At 36.8% G+C, this 23,822-nt stretch overlaps 1 protein-coding gene across 1 annotated transcript in view; it reads right to left on the bottom strand.

Moving 5' to 3' along the window:
* Positions 1 to 4,077: 4,077 nt before the first annotated feature.
* ABCA12 (ATP binding cassette subfamily A member 12) overlaps positions 4,078 to 23,822 on the bottom strand; it is a 180,220-nt gene continuing 160,475 nt past the window's right edge. The window contains exons 44-54 of the mRNA XM_060106255.1: positions 23,078 to 23,237; positions 21,583 to 21,836; positions 19,347 to 19,551; positions 18,117 to 18,226; positions 17,678 to 17,819; positions 16,630 to 16,764; positions 14,581 to 14,684; positions 12,688 to 12,780; positions 7,947 to 8,052; positions 5,491 to 5,628; positions 4,078 to 4,179 (exon numbers count right to left, since the gene is read on the bottom strand). Coding sequence (XP_059962238.1) covers positions 4,078 to 4,179; positions 5,491 to 5,628; positions 7,947 to 8,052; positions 12,688 to 12,780; positions 14,581 to 14,684; positions 16,630 to 16,764; positions 17,678 to 17,819; positions 18,117 to 18,226; positions 19,347 to 19,551; positions 21,583 to 21,836; positions 23,078 to 23,237 — 1,549 coding nt within the window. The remainder of the gene's footprint in view (positions 4,180 to 5,490; positions 5,629 to 7,946; positions 8,053 to 12,687; positions 12,781 to 14,580; positions 14,685 to 16,629; positions 16,765 to 17,677; positions 17,820 to 18,116; positions 18,227 to 19,346; positions 19,552 to 21,582; positions 21,837 to 23,077; positions 23,238 to 23,822) is intronic.

Genomic DNA, 23,822 nt, shown 5'->3' with positions numbered 1-23,822 from the left:
GCTGGTCTTCTAAAGCTAAAACCAACATAATTGCAAAAAATTCAGAGCAAAATTATGAAAATATTTCTACATTGAAACAGACTTTTTGGTCCCTCAATGATTTATTGAGCAAGAATAGTTGGTACTCTGCTGGGTATGGCAGATACAATGATGAAGGAATAATAGGTCACTACTCTTGATCAACTGAGAGTGTAATGGGAAGAGAAAGATGGTATAGAGATGATTATAATGCAGCAGGGAAAAACTGCTGCAGAGGCCTGCACAGAATGCTTTTGTAATGAGGATAGAACAACGAACTCTGCCTGAGGCTTTCTGGGAAGATTTCCTTAAGGAAAAGGTGAAGAAGAAGAGGAGTTTCTACATAAAAGATGAGTGGGAACAGGGAAAAGGTCTTTCAAGAGAAAGGAGTATTGTCAGCCAAGTGGCACAAGAGTGCGAAAAGATCTGTCATAATAGGAAATAGCAAGCAATTCACTGAAGTTGGGCGTAGACTACATGAGGAAGAGAGGTGGACGTGGTGGGGTGCATTATGAAATATTGATTCTTTGAGGGTCAGTTAAGGAGTCTGTATTTAGTTCTACAGATTACGGAAAACCAGTCTGGGTTGATAAGTAAGGGAGGGATAAGATTAAGTGTCACACATGATGCTAAAGGAAATAATATCATTCCCTTTTAGCTTGCTGTTATTATACTTAAAAACTTATGTTGATAAGCGTACTTTAATGAAGCAAGCAGGCTCCCAGGCTCCTGTTGAGGTAAGAGGATGCAAGCCTGCTGCATCACCCTCACCCTCACCCAGGAGGGCATTTGCTGTTGTCTAGGGAATTATCATCCCTGAGGAGAGGAATGAATCATTCGGGCAGAGAGCATATTTGGAGAAGGTAGTTGTACATATCATTTTTCCAAATGTTTTAATATTATGAAAATCAGGTTTTATAGGTGAGGTGAAGATTGCCACAATCCTCAGAGGTAATTTAGGTAACTCATATGAAAAAGCAGAATCTGTATGGGTTATCCAGAGTGGAGGCAGTCCTCCAAGAACTGGGAATTCTCAAAATATTTTCTCTACTGCAGAGAAGCCCCAAGGGATGTGGGTTCAAATAGTTTTTTTATGTACGTTCCTTACTTATATGTAAAAATGCACTGTGAAACTCATACGGTACATCCTCACAGACAAAAAGACAAAGAAGAAATAAATGTGCAGGAATGTACAGAAGCAAAGCATTAGAATTACATTCCTAAAGAAGGTACCCACGTCCTCCTATTCCAGTGGATACACTGGAATATCTGTATTATGGAACAAGGCGTCATCTTTCCTTTTCCTTCTCCATGAATAAACTACCTCATGGGAAACTTCACTGCATTTCATAGATATAAACAGAATAAAGATGCTTGGTTTCCATACCAACCATGCCTGCTTCTCTTTTGTTTCTCATTCATTTATTTTTTCATCTATTTAACCAACAAATCTTTATTGAGTACCACAAAATATTCATCGTGTGTGTAGGTAATGATGGGAAAACTAGGAAGATCAAAGTAGGTCTCCTGTCCTCATAGAGCTTCATGTCTAGTGAGGGAGAGAAATACTAAATAAACACTCAAAAGTGCCAGCCATGTCATCCAGAGGCCAGCTTGGACTTCCCTGCCTACTGAGAGGTAGATGAGATTGGCTGGAACCTCCCAGATCCACATCCTGGGGGGGTCAGAAGCTCCACTCAGCACATATCCAGACCCCTCCGACTCATGGTCTTGCCTCCCGCCAGGCTTCTCCTGCTCTGTGGTGAAGCAGGCATTGTTCTGTGCCTCTTTCAAAGAAGACAACTCATCCTTTCCTCAATTTCCACTAGACACTCATTCACATAAAGCATTTGTAAGTATGACTGACTTTAACCAAGATTTAGGGGTAGGAGGACAGTCCACAGCATGGCTGCACAGCAAACGAATGTGAAAACATTTGGATATTCATGGTTTTAAAAGTCCATTCGATCACTCAGTTTCTCAATACTCAGTTTCTCTTCAATACTCAGCCTTCTACCATCTCACTGGTTCCTCCTTTCTCCATTTCCTTTCTCTCCTCCCGCTGTGTTTCTCTTCCTACAACTGCTCAGAAGCAAGCAACCAACCACCACAATAACAAAGCACAATGAACAATAAACAAATCCCTTTATCCTCTCACGGAGCCTGACCATTGTTTTGCTTGTTTGGACTCCTGAAGACACTCATCCTCTCAGAATTGCACTGTCTACTCCAAAAAAGCTTATCTAAGTATTATATTCAACAAGGATATTTTCTATCTTAAGAGAAATTTTGTTGCCATCTGTTAAGATATATATCATTAATCAGATAGGTTACAAATTAGGATGCATGCTCTAAGAGAAAATTAGGAAGTACAATAGAGTACAGTTTTAGGACTGGGGGATTAGATTTAAACTGAAGAATTAGGGAAGGAAAGCTCCTCTGAGAAAGAGCAACATTTCTGAAGACTTAGCTAGGCACATACTGGGGGAAGGGCATTTCACACAGGGAGACGTATGGAGATACATGCAGAGGTGTGGAGGGAGGAAGGAGTTTGGTGCACTGGCAAAACCCAAAACAGGCCAGCCTGGCTACACCCTAAAGAGGAAGAGGAGAAGGAAAGCGGTGAAGGTGCAGAAGTAAGCAGGGGCCAGGTCCCATGGGAGCTTGTCACCCACGTGACTCCAAGTTTTAAATTCCTGGCTCTTCCCTAACAAATGAAATGACTTCATGAACTGTTTTGACTAAATGTTGATTTTATTGATTTTCAAAACAGATGTGCCAAAGCAAACTTATATAGACACATAGACACACACACACACACACACACACACACACGCGCGTGTTACGTAAAGCACCTTCCCCCAGGGCCATATAATTTGGCATTATTACGAAGTCTATTCTATAGCCATATATATATGATTCTGGGTCAGCCGGGTAATTAGCTGAAAATTATCTTCATATTCATTTTCCCTCCACAGGAATGTTTCCTTCAGAGAGACCCAGAATATGAACCTTTCTGTAACGGCTTTAAAAAACGTTGTCTGCCTGCAGCACGTGCATTCTCTATCATCTTTCAGGATTTGTACCTGCCCAGCTGACACACCTATTTCTGCCCAAAAGCAAGTAGCTTCTTGCTCTGCTCCGTGCCTCACTATCGGCAAGGCATTGCAGGAAGAGATTTAAGCTCTATTTACCACCAGGGTAAACTGTCCTTCTATAGCATTCTTGTAGAAAGGCATTTCGGGGGGATCAGTACGTCCCCATGTATTGACAGGTACTGAAAATGACAAACACACACACTCTAGACATTGTGCCCACTCTTTACTGCCGATGTTAATCTGGCCCTTGGCACTTTACACATCACAATAGATTCATGTATTCATGATGATGTTCATTCTATTATTTTCTGAAAATAAATTATTTTGTCTGCTCTCCCAATTCTACCTACCCCCAAACTACCTTACTTTTCTTCTCCACTCTTTCTTTTCAACTGCTAATAGCCATGCTTTTAAGCTGTCTTTTTTTTTTTTTTTTTTTTTTGCGGTACACTCCGCGGGCCTCTCACTGCTGTGGCCTTTCCTGTTGAGGAGCACAGGCTCCGGACACACAGGCTCAGCGGTCATGGCTCACGAGCCCAGCCGCTCCGCGGCATTTGGGATCTTCCCAGACCGGGGCACGAACCTGTGTCCCCTGCATCGGCAGGCGGACTCTCAACCACTGCGCCACCAGGGAAGCCCTAAGCTGTCTTTTTATTGAAAGTAATAAATTAAGGCATTCATCTTCAGTGGTTTCACCTTTGCATAAGAGTCAGCAGCTTACACACTAGCATGCTCAGTGTTGAGTAGACAGAAATTCATTTCAGTAGTAAAAACATTCACTGACCTTAGAAAGAAAACTTTCCATTTATGGTTATTGGCTAGTCTTGCACAATTGTAACTTTCCAATACAGAATAATACTTTAAAATTAAGATATTTTGAGGAATTTGCATCTTCTGTGGCTCTTCCTCAAAATGAAGCCATTGGCATTTGTTGAGACTGAGTTTGCTGGAGGTACTAAGACTACAGCTGGTCATCTTGTGAGTCAGTGCTTACGGTGGAACCTTGGCTACTGGTATCGGCAGTTTCATAGCACTTTTGGTCTTTGGCAAAGTTGATGAAAACCTGATTTTTCAAGGGAAATAAAGCCATTAGTACTTGGTAAACCAAAGGAAGAAATAAGGTGTGTGTGTATGCACAATGGGAGAGCTAATAAGAAGAAAACTAGATTTCATAGGGGCATGCCCACACACATAAACAAACTCTCACTAGGAGTCCTTCCTTTAGGTATTGAAATTTATCTGGGGTTTGAAAATAATATCTATATCTACAACTATAAATACATTTATAATCATAATATAAATCTAAAGCTATAATTAAATATCTATAGCCACATATTTGTATCTATTTGATCTGTATCAGTATCTTTCAAGTATCTTTTAACAAGGAGCCCAACCCAAGCCCTTATCAAATGTTTGTATGATGATGTTGAGAGAAATTTCACTAGTTTCAAGAGTTTCACTAGTTTCAACAGTTAATGCACTAAAATAAAATTTGTATACGAAGCTCACATTAACATTATGTTCAGTAAGCTTATTATTTAACAGGCAGACCTTTATGACTTTGTTTAAAATTCTATTAGTCATAGATTCATCCAGAAAATATTGAGAGTCTACTTTGTGCCAGACATGATACTGGTAATTGGTTACCAGTCAAAGGATAAATCTTCTATGTTGGCAAAGCCATAATTGCCTTAATTCCCCATAAAAAATTGTCCATGAGATGCAGCATGATTCAGAGGCCTCTGTAGCCTCACTTTCAGACCCATTCCAGTGATAGGTCCAATCAAATGTTCTATATATCAGGTTGGCTGAACTGTATAAAACTAAAACAGTGCAAAGGTGATGAAGTATGTTCCATGATGCCTCGAGTTATTGAATATAAATGTAATTAAGACAGATGATGTGAATGAAACAAAAGAATCCTGCATTTACCACTTTGGTTACCTGAATCTAGCAGATCTAAAGCATTGGCACCAAATTCTCACTAGATAACCCCATCCTCCCCTAATCTAGGAAGCCAATCAATAGAAATGTTATTTAAGAAACCTACCAAGGAGAAAGTAAAGAAAGTGTTAACAGCTATTTGTTTTATAGATGAAAATAACTGTTGCTTTACATATACAGAAAACTGATGGGTATAGATGTCTTATAGAAGGAAAAAAATCTTCTTTTCTCCATTAAAAATAGTTAACTCTTTTCATATTTTTTCCTAACATCCCAAAATGCACTTAGAAATAAATTAAGCTAAGTTTTTCAGGTGCAAGTTTAGATATTGCTTCAATTAAAAGCAAATTCAATGTCATTAAAAAGAAATAATCAGAATGTGTAATAATTTATGTGACATTGTGCACATGGATCATGGTATCCAGCTTACCTCTTCCAGAGTAGTCTGACTCACTAAGAAATTTGTGATATTTAAAGCAGTCTTGTTGGTTTCCAGCATATCAAAAATGTTTGCTACTCCTCCTGCGGTGACCGGCACATGATACTCTAGCATGCTGAGGTGCTGATCCTGTGGGAACCAAAGGGAAAAAATGTATTTCTCAATGTCAGGTAATATTGACTTGACTAGACATAACTTGACCAAGAGCTAAGAAACATACTGAAATTCATTCCTTTGAAAATGATGTTACATTGTAAATAATTGGTATGTTTTGAGAGTAACAGCTTTCAAAGATGAGATTAAAAGTTTTATGAATGTCCAAGAGAAAACAAATTAAAAAGCTAATGAAAATTCCAAAATATTCTACATTCATGTGCACTTATAAAGACATTATAGTCTTTCCTAGGAAAAAATATTGTGGAATGGTATTGCCAATGTCAGATTATGCTTAGCTCACATAAGTGTTTTCAGAGATAACTTTTAGAAATTTCATTTTTTTTTAATGTTAGAATTGTTCTAAAAGGCTAAGGATTAGCTGTTCAATTTATATTGGCTAAAGTTGCCAGATTTCAAAAGCATTGTCTATGAGAAACCTCATTCAAATAATGCTACATTCTTTCTTAACTCACTCTAAAATTCTTTTCAGTTTATTTAGTCTGTAGTATCACCATCAATTTAGTAATCTATTCTTATTTCCTTGGCATATCTTTAACATCTTGCTTTTCTGCATATTTCATCAATTACCATATCTTATTTATTTTTCCTCTAAAATAACTCTCAAATGTAACCTTTCCTCTCTATCTGCACCATCAATTTTATTAACTTGATGCTCATCACTCCACATCTGGGTTATTGCAACAGACTCTTCAGAAGCTTAGAAACCATATACACTCATATGTTCTGGCACAAAGTAGCTAGGATAATCTTTCCTAAACACTAGTTTGGTCAGGATGGTTTCTTTACTCCATAAACAATCCCTGTAACCTATACTGATCAGATCAAGATTGTATATTGCAGCTTGGTATTCCAGACCTGCGTTACTGGAAACCCCTCTTCTCACTCCTTTGCTCGCTGTCTAGCCCCTCTCACTGATTTGTGTTTATATCACACCTGTCAGTGCAATCAGGCTATCTTATTGATACTTATTTTTACTCCTAAATTGTTGTTTGGTTATTTCCCTTTTAGAGATCTAGAAACCATCACATACTTGTAGAGGATGGTCTGCTTAGGAAGTAATCAAACTTTTATCATCACTGCACTTGTCTTGTATAGCACTAGTCCCCTGAAGAACAGACCAGGGCAAATGTAATCTCATCACTCAGTGAATAGACACAGATTTCAACCGAGAAGTTCACTGAAAGAAGAAGTACTATGACTAACGTGGTTTGTGCAAAAAAAAAAACAAAAACAAAAGTGTCCTTTAATTTTTAAATTTGATTTTAATTTCGATGATAGAAAATGGACTTTGATAAAAATCAGAGGTTGAGGCAAAGGTATTTTGTAGAGATAAAAGAATTGTTTTTAAAAATGAACTCTATTTTGCTCTCCAAAATCACTTCACGTTAATATGGTGCCTGACAGTTTAGGAAGCATCTTTGTGGACATTTTATCATTTAGTTCTCACACCAGTCTTGTGAAGTAGATATCAACAGTATTTGTAAAATAGGAATACGAGGCTCAGAGACTTTAAATGTCTTGCTGGAAATCACATAGGCAGAGCTGGACCTCAGCCCAAGTCTTCCAATTTCTTTTCATCATTCCACACCTGACTTCTGTTTAAAAACAATCAGTTGCTATAATCATCTTATATCAATTACCTGCACATCAAAGATGTTACAATGATAATTTTTTTGTCAAGTGCATTTAAATATGTACTATGTGAGATTTATATGTATATATCTGTGTGTGCCCATCCTGTTGATATGCATATGTAAGATGAAATTAATTGAGCAATGTTTCAGGTAGTGTGCGATTTAAGAACTTGATTTCCAAGCAATTCTGCTCAAAACTCTGTGGGCTTATCTTTCAAGTGAGGAAAGCAAAGGAGATGATCTCTTCTAGCTGTAACATTTTGGAACTTTGTAATTTTTTTTTTCTTAGAAGAAATGCCCTTGGTCATACGTATCTGTCATGCCTCAATTCCCTAACATATGTAACTAATAATCTAGTTAAGCATACAACCTGAAAAGTAATATGATATGGTCATAAAGCCTTTGTGAGGAAGAAATAAAGGTATGTAAAAGGACTATGTTACTCTTAAGTAGCTACAAAAATATATAACTAATCTGAAGATTTTATCTGTTAATACTAAGTGTGCTTCAGAGTATCTTAAGAATCTTAAACTAATAAATATATATTGATGAATAACAAAGCTATGGTCAGCTTGAAAATGACAAACATCCACTACGATATTAGATTATGACTATCAAAACCAGTCAATCTCTTACTTTTAAGTATGTTTTTGGAAAGTGAAGTTGCATGAACCTTGTGAGGGGCTCCATGCTCACTTTGGCATTCTTCACGTGAACCTTGACGGTAAATCCTCGTCCAAACCTAGAAAGAAGTGCAAAATACAGTATGAATTATGTTTTGCTGAAATAGCTCCTTTGGAATTCTAGATAATGAAACAGGACCCAAGCTGACGATGATAGCCCCTTTTCCTACATAAAGACTATCATCTTGCTATAAAAGTTCAGGGCATGTTGCAAACTGGAAATAGTGTACTGCCATGACTTTTTATTTATTTCTACCACTATACAAAGTCAGATCCTTTGGACAAAAGTTGCATTAGAAAGAAAATACAAAATCCTGACTTTCTTTGGCATCCATGAATTGGTAATTGATGTAAATTCCTGGAGATACATACTTTCTAATTTAAAGCAAAGAGAATCTTTAGAGGCAAGTTATTGGAGATTTCATGTCAATCGTAAAGATTAAAATCACTGGGTTTTTAAAAATAAATAATAAATCAGTATACTAGCTAACAGTTTGCACCAAAAGTAGAGTACGTAAACAAGTCACAACAGACTCTCTGGGAACAACATATAAGGCCTTTTTCATCCTTTTTTCTTATCTTGGTTAATATTGTCTTATAAGAAAGCCAAGCTGTTGTACAGACAAAGGTATAAAGTAATGTCATGATGTTGGAAGATTAACATGGATCTGTATAAATGCATATGCACTCTGACAAACATAAAAATATTAATTTAATTTGATAGTATGATATTTATGCACATCTCCCCAATGTATTTTTGATGAAAAGGTTTTGAGTGCAGTAAAAATGTTAAATAGCTTGCTGAAAGCCTGTTCAAATGGCAAATTAACATGCTAGATAAAAATCGATGCCTTCATGTACTTGTCAAGGTCTAATCTGTTACCAAGATAACTTTTTTTTTTTGTGTGTGTGTGTGTGTGGGCTTCTCATTGCGGTGGCTTCCCTTGTTGCAGAGCTCGGGCTCTAGGAGCGCAGGCTTCAGTATTTGTGGCTCGCGGGCTCCAGAGCACAGGCTCAGTAGTTGTGGTGCACGGGCTTAGTTGCTCTGCGGCATGTGGGATCTTCCCGGACTAGGGCTCGAACCCGTGTCCCCTGCATTGGCAGGCAGATTCTTAACCACTGCACCACGAGGGAAGTCCTGTCATTTACTTTTTTTTTTCTTTAAATTTTTGAATTATATTTTATTTATTTTTGTATACAACAGGTTCTTATTAGTCATCAATTTTATACATATCAGTGTATACATGTCAATCCCAATGGCCCAATTCAGCACACCCCCACCCCCACCCCATGTGGCTTTCCCCCCTTGGTGTCCATACATTTGTTCTCTACATCTGTGTCTCAACTTCTGCCCTGCAAACTGGTTCATCTGTACCATTTTTCTAGGTTCCACATACATGCGTTAATATACGATATTTGTTTTTCTCTTTCTGACTTATTTCACTCTGTATGACAGTCTCTAGATCCATCTACGTCTAAACAAATCACTCAATTTTGTTCCATTTTATGGCTGAGTAATATTCCATTGTATATATGTACCACATCTTCTTTATGCATTCGTCTGTCGTTGGGCATTTAGGTTGCTTCCATGACCTGGCTATTGTAAATAGTGCTGCAATGAACACTGGGGTGCATGTGTCTTTTTGAATTATGGTTTTCTCGGGGTATATGCCCAGTAGTGGGATTGCTGGATCATATGGTAATTCTATTTTGAGTTTTTTAAGGAACCTCCATACTGTTCTCCATAGTGGCTGTATCAATTTACATTCCCACCAATAGTGCAAGAGAGTTCCTTCTTCTCCACACCTTCTCCAGCATTTGTTATTTGTAGATTTTCTGATGATGCCCATTCTAACTGGTGTGAGGTGATACCTCACTGTAGTTTTGATTTGCATTGCTCTAATAATTAGTGATGTTGAGCAGCTTTTCATGTGCTTCTTGGCCATCTGTATGTCTTCTTTGGAGAAATGTCTATTTAGGTCCTCTGCCCATTTTTGGATTGGGGGGTTGTTTCTTTAATATTGAGCTGTTTATATATTTTGGAGATTAATCCTTTGTCCATTGATTCATTTGAAAATATTTTCTCCCATTCTGAGGGTTGTCTTTTCGTCTTGTTTATGGTTTCCTTTGCTGTGAAAAGGCTTTGAAATTTCATTAGGCCCCATTTGTTTACTTTTGTTTTTATTTCCATTACTCTAGGAGGTGGATCAAAAAAGATCTTGCTGTGATTTATGTCAAAGAGTGTTCTTCCTATGTTTTCCTCTAAGAGTTTTATAGTGTCCACTCTTACATTTAGGTCTTGAATCCATTTTGAGTTTATTTTTGTGTATGGTGGTAGGGAGTGTTCTAATTTCATTCTTATACATGTAGCTGTCCAGTTTTCCCAGCACCACTTATTGAAGAGGCTGTCTTTTCTCCATTGTATATCCTTGCCTCCTTTGTCATAGATTAGTTGACCATAGGTGCATGGGTTTATCTCTGGGCTTTCTATCTTGCTCCATTGATCTATGTTTCTGTTTTTGTGCCAGTGCCATATTGTCTTGATTACTGTAGCTTTGTAATATAGTCTGAAGTCAGGGAGTCTGATTCATCCAGCTCTTTTTCCCTCAAGACTGCTTTGGCTATTTGGGGTCTTTTGTGTCTCCATACAAATTTCAAGATTTTCTGTTCTAGTTCTGTAAAAAATGCCATTGGGAATTTGATAGGGATTGCATTGAATCTGCAGATTGCTTTGGGTAGTATAGTTATTTTCACAATATCGATTCTTCCAATCCACGAACATGGTATATCTCTCCATCTGTTGGTATCATCTTTAATTTATTTCATCAGTGCCTTATAGTTTTCTGCATACAGGTCTTTTGCCTCCCTAGGTAGGTTTATTCCTAGGTATTTTATTCTTTTTGTTGCAATGGTAAATGGGAGTGTTTCCTTAATTTTTCTTTCAGATTTTTCATCATTAGTGTACTGGAATGCAAGAGATTTCTGTGCATTAATTTTGTATCCTGCAACTTTACCAGATTCATTGATTGGCTCTAGTAGTTTTCTGGTAGCATCTTTAGGATTCTCTATGTATAGTATCATGTCATCTGTAAACAGTGACAGTTTTACTTCTTCTTTTCCAATTTCTATTCCTTTTGTTTCTTTTTCTCCTCTGATTGCCGTGGCTAAGGACTTCCAAAATTATGTTGAATAACAGTGGTGAGAGTGGACATCCTTGTCTTGAGAGGGGACATCCTTGTCTTGTTCCTGATCTTAGAGGAAATGCTTTCAGTTTTTCACCATTGAGAATGTTTGCTGTGGGTTTGCCATATATGGACTTTATTATGTTGACGTAGGTTCCCTCTATGCCCACTTTCTGGAGAGTTTTTATCATAAATGGGTGTTGAATTTTGTCAGAAGCTTTTTCTGCATCTATTGAGATGATCATATGATTTGTATCCTTCAATTTGTTAATATGGTGTATCACATTGATTGATTTGTGTATACTGAAGAATCATTGCATCCCTGCAATAAATCCCACTTGATCATGGTGTATGATCCTTTTAATGTGTTGTTGGATTCTGTTTGCTAGTATTTTGTTGAGGATTTTTGCATCTATATTCATCAGTGATATTGGTCTGTAATTTTCTTTTTTTGTAGTATCTTTGTCTGGTTTTGGTATCAGGGTGATGCTGGCCTCGTAGAATGAGTTTGGGAGTGTTCCTTCCTCTGCAATTTTTTGGAAGAGTTTGAGAAGGATGGGTGTTAGCTCTTCTCTAAATGTTTGATAGAATTCACCTGTGAACCCATCTGGTCCTGGACTTTTGATTGTTGGAAGAGTTTTAATCACAGTTTCAATTTCATTACTTGTGACTGGTCTGTTCGTATTTTCTATTTCTTCCTGGTTCAGTCTTGGAAGGTTATGCCTTTCTAAAAATTTGTCCATTTCTTCCCTCCCGTTTGTCCATTTTATTGGATAGAGTTGCTTGTAGTAGTCTCTTAGGATGCTTTGTATTTCTGAAGTGTCTGCTGTAACTTCTCCTTTTTCATTTCTAACTTTATTGATTTGAGTCCACTACCTCTTTTTGTTGATGAGTCTGGCTAATGGTTTATCAATTTTGTTTATCTTCTCAAAGAACCAGCGTTTAGTTTTATTGATCTTTTCTATTGCTTTTCTTCGTTTCTATTTAATTTATTTCTGCTCTGGTCTTTCTTTCCTTCTGCTAACTTTGGGTTTTGTTTGTTCTTCTTTCTCTAGTTCCTTTAGGTGTCAGGTTAGATTGTTTATTTGAGATTTTTCTTGTTTCTTGAGGTAGGCTTGTATAGCTATAAACTTCCCCCTTAGAACTGCTTTTGCTGCATCCCATAGGTTTTGGATCGTCGTGTTTTCACTGTCATTTGTCACTGAGATAACTCTTGAAACTGCTTTCTGAGAGTATTTTGGTTGGGGAATAACAATAATAATAATGATATTATTATTATTATTATTATTATTATTAGCTTTTAGGCCTTCCAGGTTTTGGGGTTATTAATTTAAAAAAATTCAATCCTCAGTACTATAATTTAACTTCAAGGTGAATCAATGATTAACTTCTCCATTCCAGTTTTACTATTCATTGTAGGATGGGCTGCTGAGATTATCCTTGAAGGTGAGTATAGCACTGGTAGATTTGATTACCCTATACCACGTGTTAAACAATACATTTGTTCCTCACCTGCTCTTAATATGCTGCAATGATCCAATACATTGGAACCTTCCATTCACCATAATGGCCAACCTGGTACAGAGAGCTTCACATTCTTCCATGCTGTAAGACAGAATCATGTCAGCATTCCGGGCACAGAAAATTGGTTTAAGTTCATGAGCATAAGCTTAACTTTTTTCATTATGGCACCTTAGAAATACTGCTTGAGTATTTGAGTTCCTTAAAATGTCCTTTCCCTTGAAGAACAAAAATATCTTTTAACATATAAATTAAATGTCTTCACATAGGGTTTATTACTGTTTCTTCTCAAACTTGAGGCCATCTCTCTCACCTGGATTGCCCACCCTATCAAACACAGTATTTCTTTTAAGCTCTTTCAAACTTTGACTCAAGACCTACATTTCGTAAGAAATGCTTCCAAAATAATACTAAGCTGTTTTCATTTTGCCTTATACTCCGTATTCAGTTGGCTTTTATACTTCTGTGTTTATAACTAGTTAACCTGTACTTGATTATATAATTCTAATTTCATGGGCGATGATAACTGGAGGAGATCTTAGGTATCACCCTGTCCACTTAATACAAAAGTTAATGGAGGGCTTCCCTGGTGGCGCAGTGGTTGAGAGTCCACCTGCTGATGCAGGGGACACGGCTTCATGCCCCGGTCCGGGAAGATCCCACATGCCACGGAGCAGCTGGGCCCGTGAGCCATGGCTGCTGAGCCTGCGCGTCCGGAGCCTGTGCTCCGCAACGGGAGAGGCCACAACAGTGAGAGGCCCACGTACCGCAAAAAAAAAAAAAAAAAAAAAGTTAATGGAAATTAGGGGAGTTTGGGGGAGAATGGATACATGTATATGTATGGTTGAGTCCCTTTGCTGTGCACCTGAATCTATCACAATGTTGTTAATCGGCTATACTCCAATATAAAATAAAAAGTTAAAAAAAAGTTAATGGAAATTAAATGATTGGCTTCAGAACATATACTGTGCTAAGGGAAGGCTAGTATATAGGATATAAACAAGTCTCTTGATTCTAAACATACCTAGCTCTTTTTCTACTATATGATCATTATAATGAAAGGATGAACTTAATATAAGGCTAACCTTATAAGAAAGGCACAGAGAAAATTCTTTAGTAGCTTTTTTACCTAATTGATTGGAAGGGTCTACTTCATGGAGAAGGCTTGTGAACTAGTTCTTAAAGGACTAGTAAGATTAGAATCTGGAGAGATTTTGTGAAAAGATCAACTCCAGTAGAAGACACAGCCAAAAGCGCATGTGATAGGAAAGGGCAGTGAGTGTACGTGGAACCACGAGTCATTCAGATTGACAGATAGGAGAGGGTGTCATAGGAAAAAAAGACTAGAAGTTTAGACGAGGCCAGATAATAAAAGGCCTTGGGGGCCTCCCTGGTGGCGCAGTGGTTGAGAGTCCGCCTGCCGATGCAGGGGATACGGGTTCGTGCCCCGGTCTGGGAGGATCCCATATGCCGCGGAGCGGCTGGGCCCGTGAGCCATGGCCGCTGGGCCTGCGCATCCGGAGCCTGTGCTCCGCAACGGGAGAGGCCACAACAGTGAGAGGCCCGCATACCGCAAAAAAAAAAAAAAAAAAAGGCCTTGCATACTAAGCTGAAAAATGCTGAATTTTATGTGATAGGCAATAGGGAGGCATAGTTGAATTAAGAGGGCTGCAAGTTATGGGAAATTTGTTTTTTAAAAGATTTCTTAGGCCCTGTCCCACCACAGGAGCTGGAGTCTCACCATGAAACCTTCCGGACTTGCTCCTTTGACTATGAACATAAAATACTTTAATCCAATTGCAGAATTCACTATCAGTATATATTACACGGGATTACCTTTCCCGTCTCTCATTCTAACATCGTGTCATCTGACTCTCAGTTTACCTGTGAGAAGTGAGGATGACGGCACATTTATTCTGTACTTCTTCTGAAATGATCTTCCAGAGGTGCCGTTTTGATTTAGGATCCATCCCAGAGCTTGGCTCATCCTTAATAGAAAGTTACAAGAAGAATTTATCAAATTAATTAAATTTTGATGAGGTTCTTTACATGAATCATTGCATCTCACTTGCCTAGGATAGAAATCACTTTTCCAGGTCATGTGACTAACTTGTTTTATACTTAATAGGCTTCTTTCTGCTGCTGTCAAAAAGCTCAAAATTAATCATTTAAAATTGTCAATCTGTTGTAAAAAGTGTCTCAGTGAAGTTGTACTCTTACTTTACACTTGTCTCTCATATTTCTTTGGAAAATATTCTTCTTCAATTACTGACAAAGCAAGAATTTTTACATTTAATACTATATTGTCACATATATATTTGAAGCTACATCAGCAAGACTGCTACCTTGCTCCTGATGGCAGAATTGTGGCTGTGAGTGATAGATAATATGTTATGTGTAGCACAGAGAATTCAATTTGATTTGTTTTTGTTAATATGATTGAGGTGTACTTTCAGTTTTATGTTATTAATTGAAATGTAATACTCCTTGGGGAAATAAAAGTAAGATTTGCAGAAATTGCCAAATAGAAAGATATAAATTACATTTTAAAGTAAATGATGTTTAGAAAAATTATTCAGACATAAAATTAGAAATGCAGCAATGGAAAACCTAAATAAGCAATAATAAATCCTGACAGATGATTAAAAAACCAAATTATAGGTCAAGATTAGGTAAAAATTAAAAACATATGTCTGAAATGGAAAGTATATACATAGGATCATCAGAGGTTTATTTTTATAGTAAGGGGTTAAATTTAAATTTAAAGAAAGAAATGAGTGTTAATTTGGGGAAACGGTAAAGGTTATATTGTCACTTTTCCTATTTTTTAAGACAATGGCATTACAGTAAATATATATAAGAGAAAATACAGTATCTTTCTCTCATAGCCTGACTTTAGTTCAGCTCATTAATACATAATATTTGCATAGTGCTTTTAACAACATTTTAAGGTACTTTACATCTATTATCTCACAGGGGTGCCTAAGGATTGTTTTCTTCAATTTAAGGGACACTTATACAATAGAACTCCATTATGAGCATCGATTGGCAGGGATGTAATGCATTATAAGCTTCCGGTATTATAGAGAGATGGGTTGTGCATTACACTATCTGGGCAGTTTAAATGATTTGATCCTCTATATTACTTAATCTCTGGAATAACATGATGATTTATAACTGGTGATTTTATTGCATATAGTTAAGCCTCTTTTGGAGTTTGGAAGTCCTTGAATGAAGGGGATCTTCCAAAATAAGGGCAAGCTTATTTCTCTGAAATAAACACTTTTCACAGCGTTTGGCCTGGGGAGCAGAATGCTATGTCACTCCTAGTGTAATTTGTATTTCCAGGTGATCAATTTAATTTTTCAGCTCTTAATCAAAATATAAACATGACATGTATTTCTTGCCTCCAAAAAATTCAGATAAAGTAGAATGGCATATTGTCAAGATTGCATCTCAAGCTAGGTAACTCATATTTTTAAGCAACAAGGAAATAACATTCTAGCACAGCATGTTGTCCTCAAATGTGTATTTCCTTTTTTGTAGAAGTTGGAAAATGTGTTAGTTCACCTGATCAGTTACTAATAGAACTGATTTCTTCAATAACTGGGAATCAAATTCTGTCATAATTTTACTTACTCATTTAAATATCCTAACTTTGTTTCAGCTACTTCCTATTCCCATGTTTCCTCTGAAACCGACTGAGCCATAGCTTCAGACAAAAACATTTTTGAGGGCATATTTTTGTGGCAACAAATTATCTGATATGAATTCCCTTAGTGAGACAATATATGTAAAGTGTTTTACAAAATAACTAGCATATAGTGAGACCTCAGTAAATGTTTATTGCAATAATGATAATGAACTGTTACACACACTATTGGATATGTGGTTCTAATTAGGTAGCAGCCTTTTTCACAATGATTCTCTTACCAGCAACAGTATGGAAGGTTTCCCTATCAAGGCCAGTGCAGTGGATAATTTTCTTTTTGTGCCGTAACTACACATAGAGGTAGTTTTGTCCTTGTAGGGCAGCAGGTGAAGCCTCCTAAGGAGTTTATGAACAGTCTGTGGGTGGAAAAGAGGACTTAAGTTGATTTTCTCTTGCCAAAACCCTTAAAGCATTAAATGGGAAAAGAGCTACTTGTGAAAAGAAAGTTTTATAATGAAGAAATACATTCCCGAAAAAATTAAAACATTTAAATTCAACATAAATTTTAGTTTATTTTCAAAGGTCCACTTAAACATTAATAGTTCAGGAACTTCCCTGGTGGCACAGTGGTTAAGAATCCTCCTGCCAATGCAGGGGACACGGGTTCGAGCCCTGGTCTGGGAAGATCCCACATAACACGGAGCAACTAAGCCTGTGCGCCACAACTACTGAGCCTGAACTCTAGGGCCCACGCATCACAACTACTGATCCCAGGTGCTGCAACTACTGAAGCCCGCGCGCCTAGAGCCCATGCTCCACAACAAGAGAAGCCACTGCAATGAGAAGCCTGTGCACCACAACGAAGAATAGCCCCTGCTCACCACAACTAGAGAAAGCCTGCACCCAGCAAAGAAGACTCAATGCAGCCAAAAAAATAAAAAATAAAAAAAATATAAAAAATCAAATTGGAAGCTATTCTATTTTACTTGGGCATTTTGTAGGTAATTCCATATTTCAGTACTTATCTGAACACTAAAGGATATACAGGCATCACCAAACATGGCTCAACCCAGAGTCTAAGGCAAATGTCATTCTTTATTTGATAGTTTTTAAAAGACAACTGAACAAACATGGGCCAAGATGTTTCTAAAGTCGAGTTCATAGGTTCATTTATGATATACACAATCACGCTAATACTGCCTCAATTATCACTGTCAGGAGAGAAATGTCATAATTTTCCAGATGTCAACTTGGTCTCGAGGGTGGGTGTGTGGGAAGCAGAAATAATAATGGTTTTCAAATGAACTAGTTTTTCACACTTATACTCACTTCTTTAATATCTTTTTCTGGAATTCCATGTATCCTAGCATAGAAATACAAATGTTCTTCCACGGTTACCAGGTCATCCAAAGCATCTTCCTGAGGACAGTAGCCAATTAATGAGCTGTCAGAGTCAACGTGAGCCAGAGACCTGAATTGAAAGAATCAAAAACACAAATGACTTTCAGAAGATGTTTCCCTCTTAGTCCTCAGATGTTGGGAAGGTAGCTCTATTTGGGTCATGGTGATTGGTGAGTCTGGAAAAAAGAGGTAAAAACAATCCCACCATCATAGTCATACTTAAAGGTTTAAAAATTTCCACTCGAGTAGCTGTTTTTCCTCTAAGGATTTAATAATACAACCACAAAATAACATAAGGAGTTCATTTTAATTATTTTTCTCATTTAATTATGTTGTGTTCAGTAATTTGAAGCATTTGTTTTCATACCCAATCTTATTTCTGATCAGAATGTTTCCACCTGTAGGAATTATGTCTCCAGTCAGCATCTTGAAGATGGTGGTCTTTCCTGCTCCATTCACCCCAAGAAGGCCAAAGCACTGGTTTGAGGGAGAAAAAAAAAAAAAGATGTAAACTTTAATTCAAAACAAAGACATGGTACCATTATATCTCTTTTCTTCTTCTCCTTGGGTGAAATAAATTACCAAGAAAAATAAATCACTCGAATTACTCATGGATATTGCAGTGCTTTGTTGGCACTGGATAAAACTTTCTCTTTTAAAACAATTAGGTACTTAAGTATCTTTTTTCCTTTAATCATCTGAACATTTTACATATACATAGGACTTGTTTTACATATTATATTATAGCACACCACTGTGTGACATGATAGGATACCCAAGTCAGATATGCTAACCTGACAAAGTAATTATATTTATAGATTTCAAATTATTCACACAGAATCACAACTTTACTGAATAAGCTACTGAAGCGATAATCTCTTTATGTGGTAGAATAAACCTGATGCACTGAGTTTGCAGTCAGGCTCGGCAAAAAGGGAAAAGTGTCCACATTCTTCTCCTCCTTTCAAAGCTGTCTTACTGTTGCTTCTGTGAAACAGTAAGAATATGAATATGAATGCAGTTCTAGTACCTCACTTCTGACAACTGATTTCTTTATTCCGTTTTTTTTTTTTTTTTTTTTTTTTTGCGGTACACGGGCTCTCACTGCTGTGGCTTCTCCCGTTGCAGAGCACAGGCTCTGGACGCACAGGCTCAGCGGCCATGGATCACGGGCCCAGCCACTCCGCGGCATGTGGGATCCTCCCGGACCGGGGCACGAACCCGTGTCCCCTGCATCGGCAGGCGGACTCTCAACCACTGCGCCACCAGGGAAGCCCTATGCTGTTTTTTGAAGAGGCCTGGAAACTAAGAGTTGAAAAGAGCACCTGGCAGAGACTTCTTGGCTGAAAGTCCACTCAGGGAGGGTAGTAACTTGGGAGGGGGCTCAGGACTTGGTGTGTAGTGAGTCCTCCCTGCCAAAATGAAGACTTACAGGGTAAGTAACACATAGACACATGTAAATTACATATATAGAATCCGTCAAAATATTCAGAGGTTGACTTTCATATTTCTAGACAAAAATTAAGGAAAGATAAAGATTTTTGTCACTTACCATGTCAATACAAAGGATAGCTAGAAACAAAACACTGTTCCTTACCTCCCCAGCAGGTATCCCAATGCTGATGTTGTTTACAGCTATAATCTTTTTGTGGATAAGGTGGTAGGTCTTTGTAAGACGATGGAGTTGGACCAGGTCATATTCATTTGCACCATTCTCAACTCTAAACCTCTCAGCCCACACATCTTCATCTTCAACTATTGTCTCAATAACAGGTGAAGAATGAAATTTTTTGAAGAAGACTCTAAAAAATGGGCCCAATGATTCTGCATCAATGACTCTGAAATGGTACCACTCAGTTTTGACATATTTTAATAAGTTTTCACTTCATTAAAAGTGTGCTATCACATACTAGGTTTCTTTTAAATTTTTTATGCATTATGGTACTCAAATAACTTAAAAATTAGTATGGATGCTCTTTACAATATTTGTTATAATATTTGGGAAGCAGCTTTTGCTTTCCATGACTTAAATGCTTACAGATCCACTATTAAAAGTGAGAATCTTAATTTCAGTAACAAGGAAATTAGTTTGGGTTTGAAAGTTACTGCCTAACAGAGAGACTAGAGTCATTAGTAAGACAACACTTTACAAGCCCATGATCAATGATCACCTTTTTAAAATCCTCTCTATTTCTTCTTTTGTCATCACAATATGAATGTTAGTCTACAGTCTTTTTATTGTGAATGTCTTACCTAGGATCTAGTCAATATATTAAGGTTATCAGTCCTGAAAACTCACGAAATATCAAACCCACTTCAGTATCTTGCCTAATGAATACCAAAGCAAACCAAACCAACAAATCAATTCAGGTCTTCCTCCCAATGTCCCCTGTTTCTTTTAATGATATCCCCAGAGATTCCAATTGTGATGTTTTCTTTGAAAACATCCCCATTCCAAAATCCACTCACACAGTCAGACTCTTAGCACTGGAAATGCCTTATAACAGACAGTCATCTATAATTTTCTGTCTTTTTCTATTACCATCACAGGGTTTCATTTTTTTTTTCACACAGATTTATCCAAGAACCTCAAACTGGTCCAGCATCTCTGACTCTTCCCTTACAGTATGCACTGTCTCCACAAAAATCACAGCTCCTAAAGCACCATTTGATCCTGTTGGTGTCTGTTCAAAAACCTTTAATGTGCTACTATTTGTTTCTTGAATAAAGTCCAAGCTATAGCTTTTTAACCAATCAGTAGACTCCATAATTTTCCAACCCCATGCTTTAGCTCCTACTCTTTCATTACATTTAGTCTATGCTCTAGTCAAATTGTATTATTCATTTCTCAAATATGCCTCAAGGTTTTTCTATCTTTGCTCTTGTCTTTCCTTTCACTATTATTAACTTAAATATTATTTTTCAATAGGTGATACATGCACTTCATGTATTAAAATTAAAATGGTACTGAAGAATATTTAGTGAAAAGTAAGTCTCCTTTAACCATATACAGTTTTTTTTAAACAGAGGCACTCATAATTAGAAATAATCTATGCATATGTATGCATAAGTAATATATATTCCTTTTTTAAAACTCAAATTGTAGTATACTTCATTTATAGTTCTGAACTTGCATTTCTCACTTAATAAATATTAGAAGTAATCCCAAACATTACATAGGGAACTGCATTCTTTCTAATGGCTGCATAGTGTTTCATTGATAAATTATACATATAATTCATTTAACCAGCTCCCAAATGAAGGACATTTAGGTTGTTTTCATTCTTTTGCTATTAGGAATTCTTTTGCTATGATGAATAACTTTATACATACACAATTCTGCATATGTGTTAGCACATCTATTGGAAAAATTCCTAGAAGTAGAATTGTTGGGTCAATGGTATGTGTATTTTTATTTATTATTTTCTTCTCACTTTACTCAATCTTCTTTTCCCAAATCCATTGCTAATATTCTACATACTCAATTCTCTTTCCCCACTTCTACTTTCTATCTTTCCAAACACAACTCAAAGACTACATCTTTTGTTTATGTACATATTTTCTCTCTACCACTGAATCTTGATCTCTTGGAGGCTAACAATTGTGCTTATTTAATTTTACTCCCTCACTTTACAATACTTGCACAGCCACAGTAAGGTTTGCTAACTATTTACTGAATTAAATAGATTGTGAATTATGCTACAATTTTTAAAAGTTTTTTGAGCAAAACATTTCCATATTACTAATTGAAAAGCTTAGACTACTGACCCCTCTCTGAATATTTTGAATTGAGTTTTGTCATGGATGTCAAACACTGTTTTCATTGTATTTACCTGAGTTTATTTATTAGCCACTCATTGATTAAAAGTCGCAAGAAAAAGAACATGGTTCCTTGAGAAACCAAAGCCACAAACATTGCACCTAGTTTATCCATCTCAAAGGTTTCATTTGGATACTCCACTCCATATGCTTTTAAGAAGTCTAGGACCGACTGTTGTTGAGAAAGTTCAATCAAACCATAGCCAAAACAGAACTGCGGGAAAATCAGGAAAATGCGCTTGAGGGTTTCAGAAATAAGTTCTAAAGTCTGAAATAAAACAAATAAAAATAAAGCTCAGTGTTAGCCTTCCAACAAATTGACAAAAAATTGAAACTAGATGTAGATAAATATTGAAACCTGAGAAGCTTATCTAGATTGGCAATTATTTCACATGCATACTGAATTTACATATAAACATTTACTATAACCAAATGGTGGAGATTTATTACTAAAATACAAGCCCAAAAGGATTTTATATATATATATATATATATATATATATATATATATATATATATATATATATATATATTTGAGATGGTCTAAGGTGTCAGGCCAAACCCTGGGGGCAGAATCACTTCTATACCTGCTTTAGGTCCTAGGAATGTAGTAACAGCCAGGGTGCTAGGGTCTGATAGAGTATCTATGGGTAGGTGCCTGAGTAAAGGAGGGATTTAGTACAGTAAAGTTTCAGAACCTAAGGTAATTCCTACTAGAAGAGGGAGTAAAATGGTAAAATATATGGAAGGAGAGACAACCTATCTCAACGAGGAGCAAATGGCTCATTTTCATGTTATTCACACTTGGGACCAACCACTTGCACCTCATGAATTTTCTTCTTCCTCCTGGAGTGTGCTTCTCTATTCTTCACTTCATTTTCTTTCTATTCTTTTCCATTCAGTTGTCCAGCACTGAGTGTGCTTGTCTATTCCTCACTTCATTTTCTTTCTATTCTTTTCCATTCAATTGCCCAGCACTGGTAGGGCTTCCCTTGTCACCAATCATGACTGTTAGCTCTGAATGGAAAGTGATGCTTGCAATGAAGTAGACTCCAATACATGACTGAAAGGGAATGAATCAGGTTTTTTCTCTATGGATGTTCAAATGAATCTTAACCCATAGTCATATAACTAGGCCATTGTCCTTGTCCCTACCATACCATAACAATTTGTTAAATGAGTAAAAAGTTTAGCTGACCGATTGGTTGCATGATTTTTGTAGTGCCATACAAGGTATCTGACTGAATGTATCTCCATTTACCTACTCAAGCCCCATCAAATGTCAATAGTTTTGACACTGCATAAATATAATCATAGACATTAACCTAGATGGAACATAAAAAGAATTTTAAAACACCATAGTTTCCCCTCTACTATATTGAATAGAATCAAATGAAATTCCCCTATTCTATTTGGAGAATGCAAAATACAGAAAATCTTTCCACCTTGGAACATGTTGAAGCATTTGATCCAATAACTGAAGTTTAGCAGACTAATAAAGGACCTTACCGTATCATTAGGCTTTTCCTTGGAAAGGAAGTACACCACCGACAGGGAAACAATGGAATTGATGCCAAGAAAAAGGTTGATGCAGACATAAGTGATGAAAGCCACTCCTGTTTCATGGAAGAGCCCAGCCAGCAAGTACATCCAAGAAAATGTGGCATACCTTTATGTTAATAACACTAAGAATTAAAGTCATGCTGTAATTATTCTTTTACTAAATAAATAACTTCGATAGTGTTCCAAAGTGAAAATAAACATTAGAGATCAGTTGTCAAGGCTTGTAGTTAGATCTCTCTTTTATCCCTCTTTTTAACAACAGCCAAAAAAAAAAAAAAGTGAAGCACACTTTTTAAATGACAGTAAAGGTCTTTTAAGGAATCTTGAGTAGTCATTACAATTACAAATTAATTTTTCCTAGAGGTGGTGTTACCCCACCCAGGCAAGACATTTTTTTTGGCTCAGAAATGTGAGTTTAATAGATATATCTTATAATTTAAAGTTGAGAAAAAAACAACATTGTCGGCTAGCTAAGCAGAGAGAGTATGCTTAGAAGCTGCATGCCCTGTTTTGAGCAAATACTTGAGCAACCTTTGGGGTAATGAAGTAGAACTAGAGACAGAGAGATCCTTCATCAGCTGCAATTGCTAACTAAATGGTTACTACCCATTCATTCAGGGCAGAAAGAACTGCTACGATAAGTATTAGTTATATCAAACTGTATTACCTGTATTAATTACCCTAATTCAGA

Source organism: Mesoplodon densirostris, chromosome 8 (genome assembly GCF_025265405.1).
Source record: "Mesoplodon densirostris isolate mMesDen1 chromosome 8, mMesDen1 primary haplotype, whole genome shotgun sequence".
NCBI lineage: Eukaryota > Metazoa > Chordata > Mammalia > Artiodactyla > Ziphiidae > Mesoplodon > Mesoplodon densirostris.
Note: the sequence above shows the minus strand (reverse complement) of the source record. Positions and strands in the feature narration are given on the sequence as shown.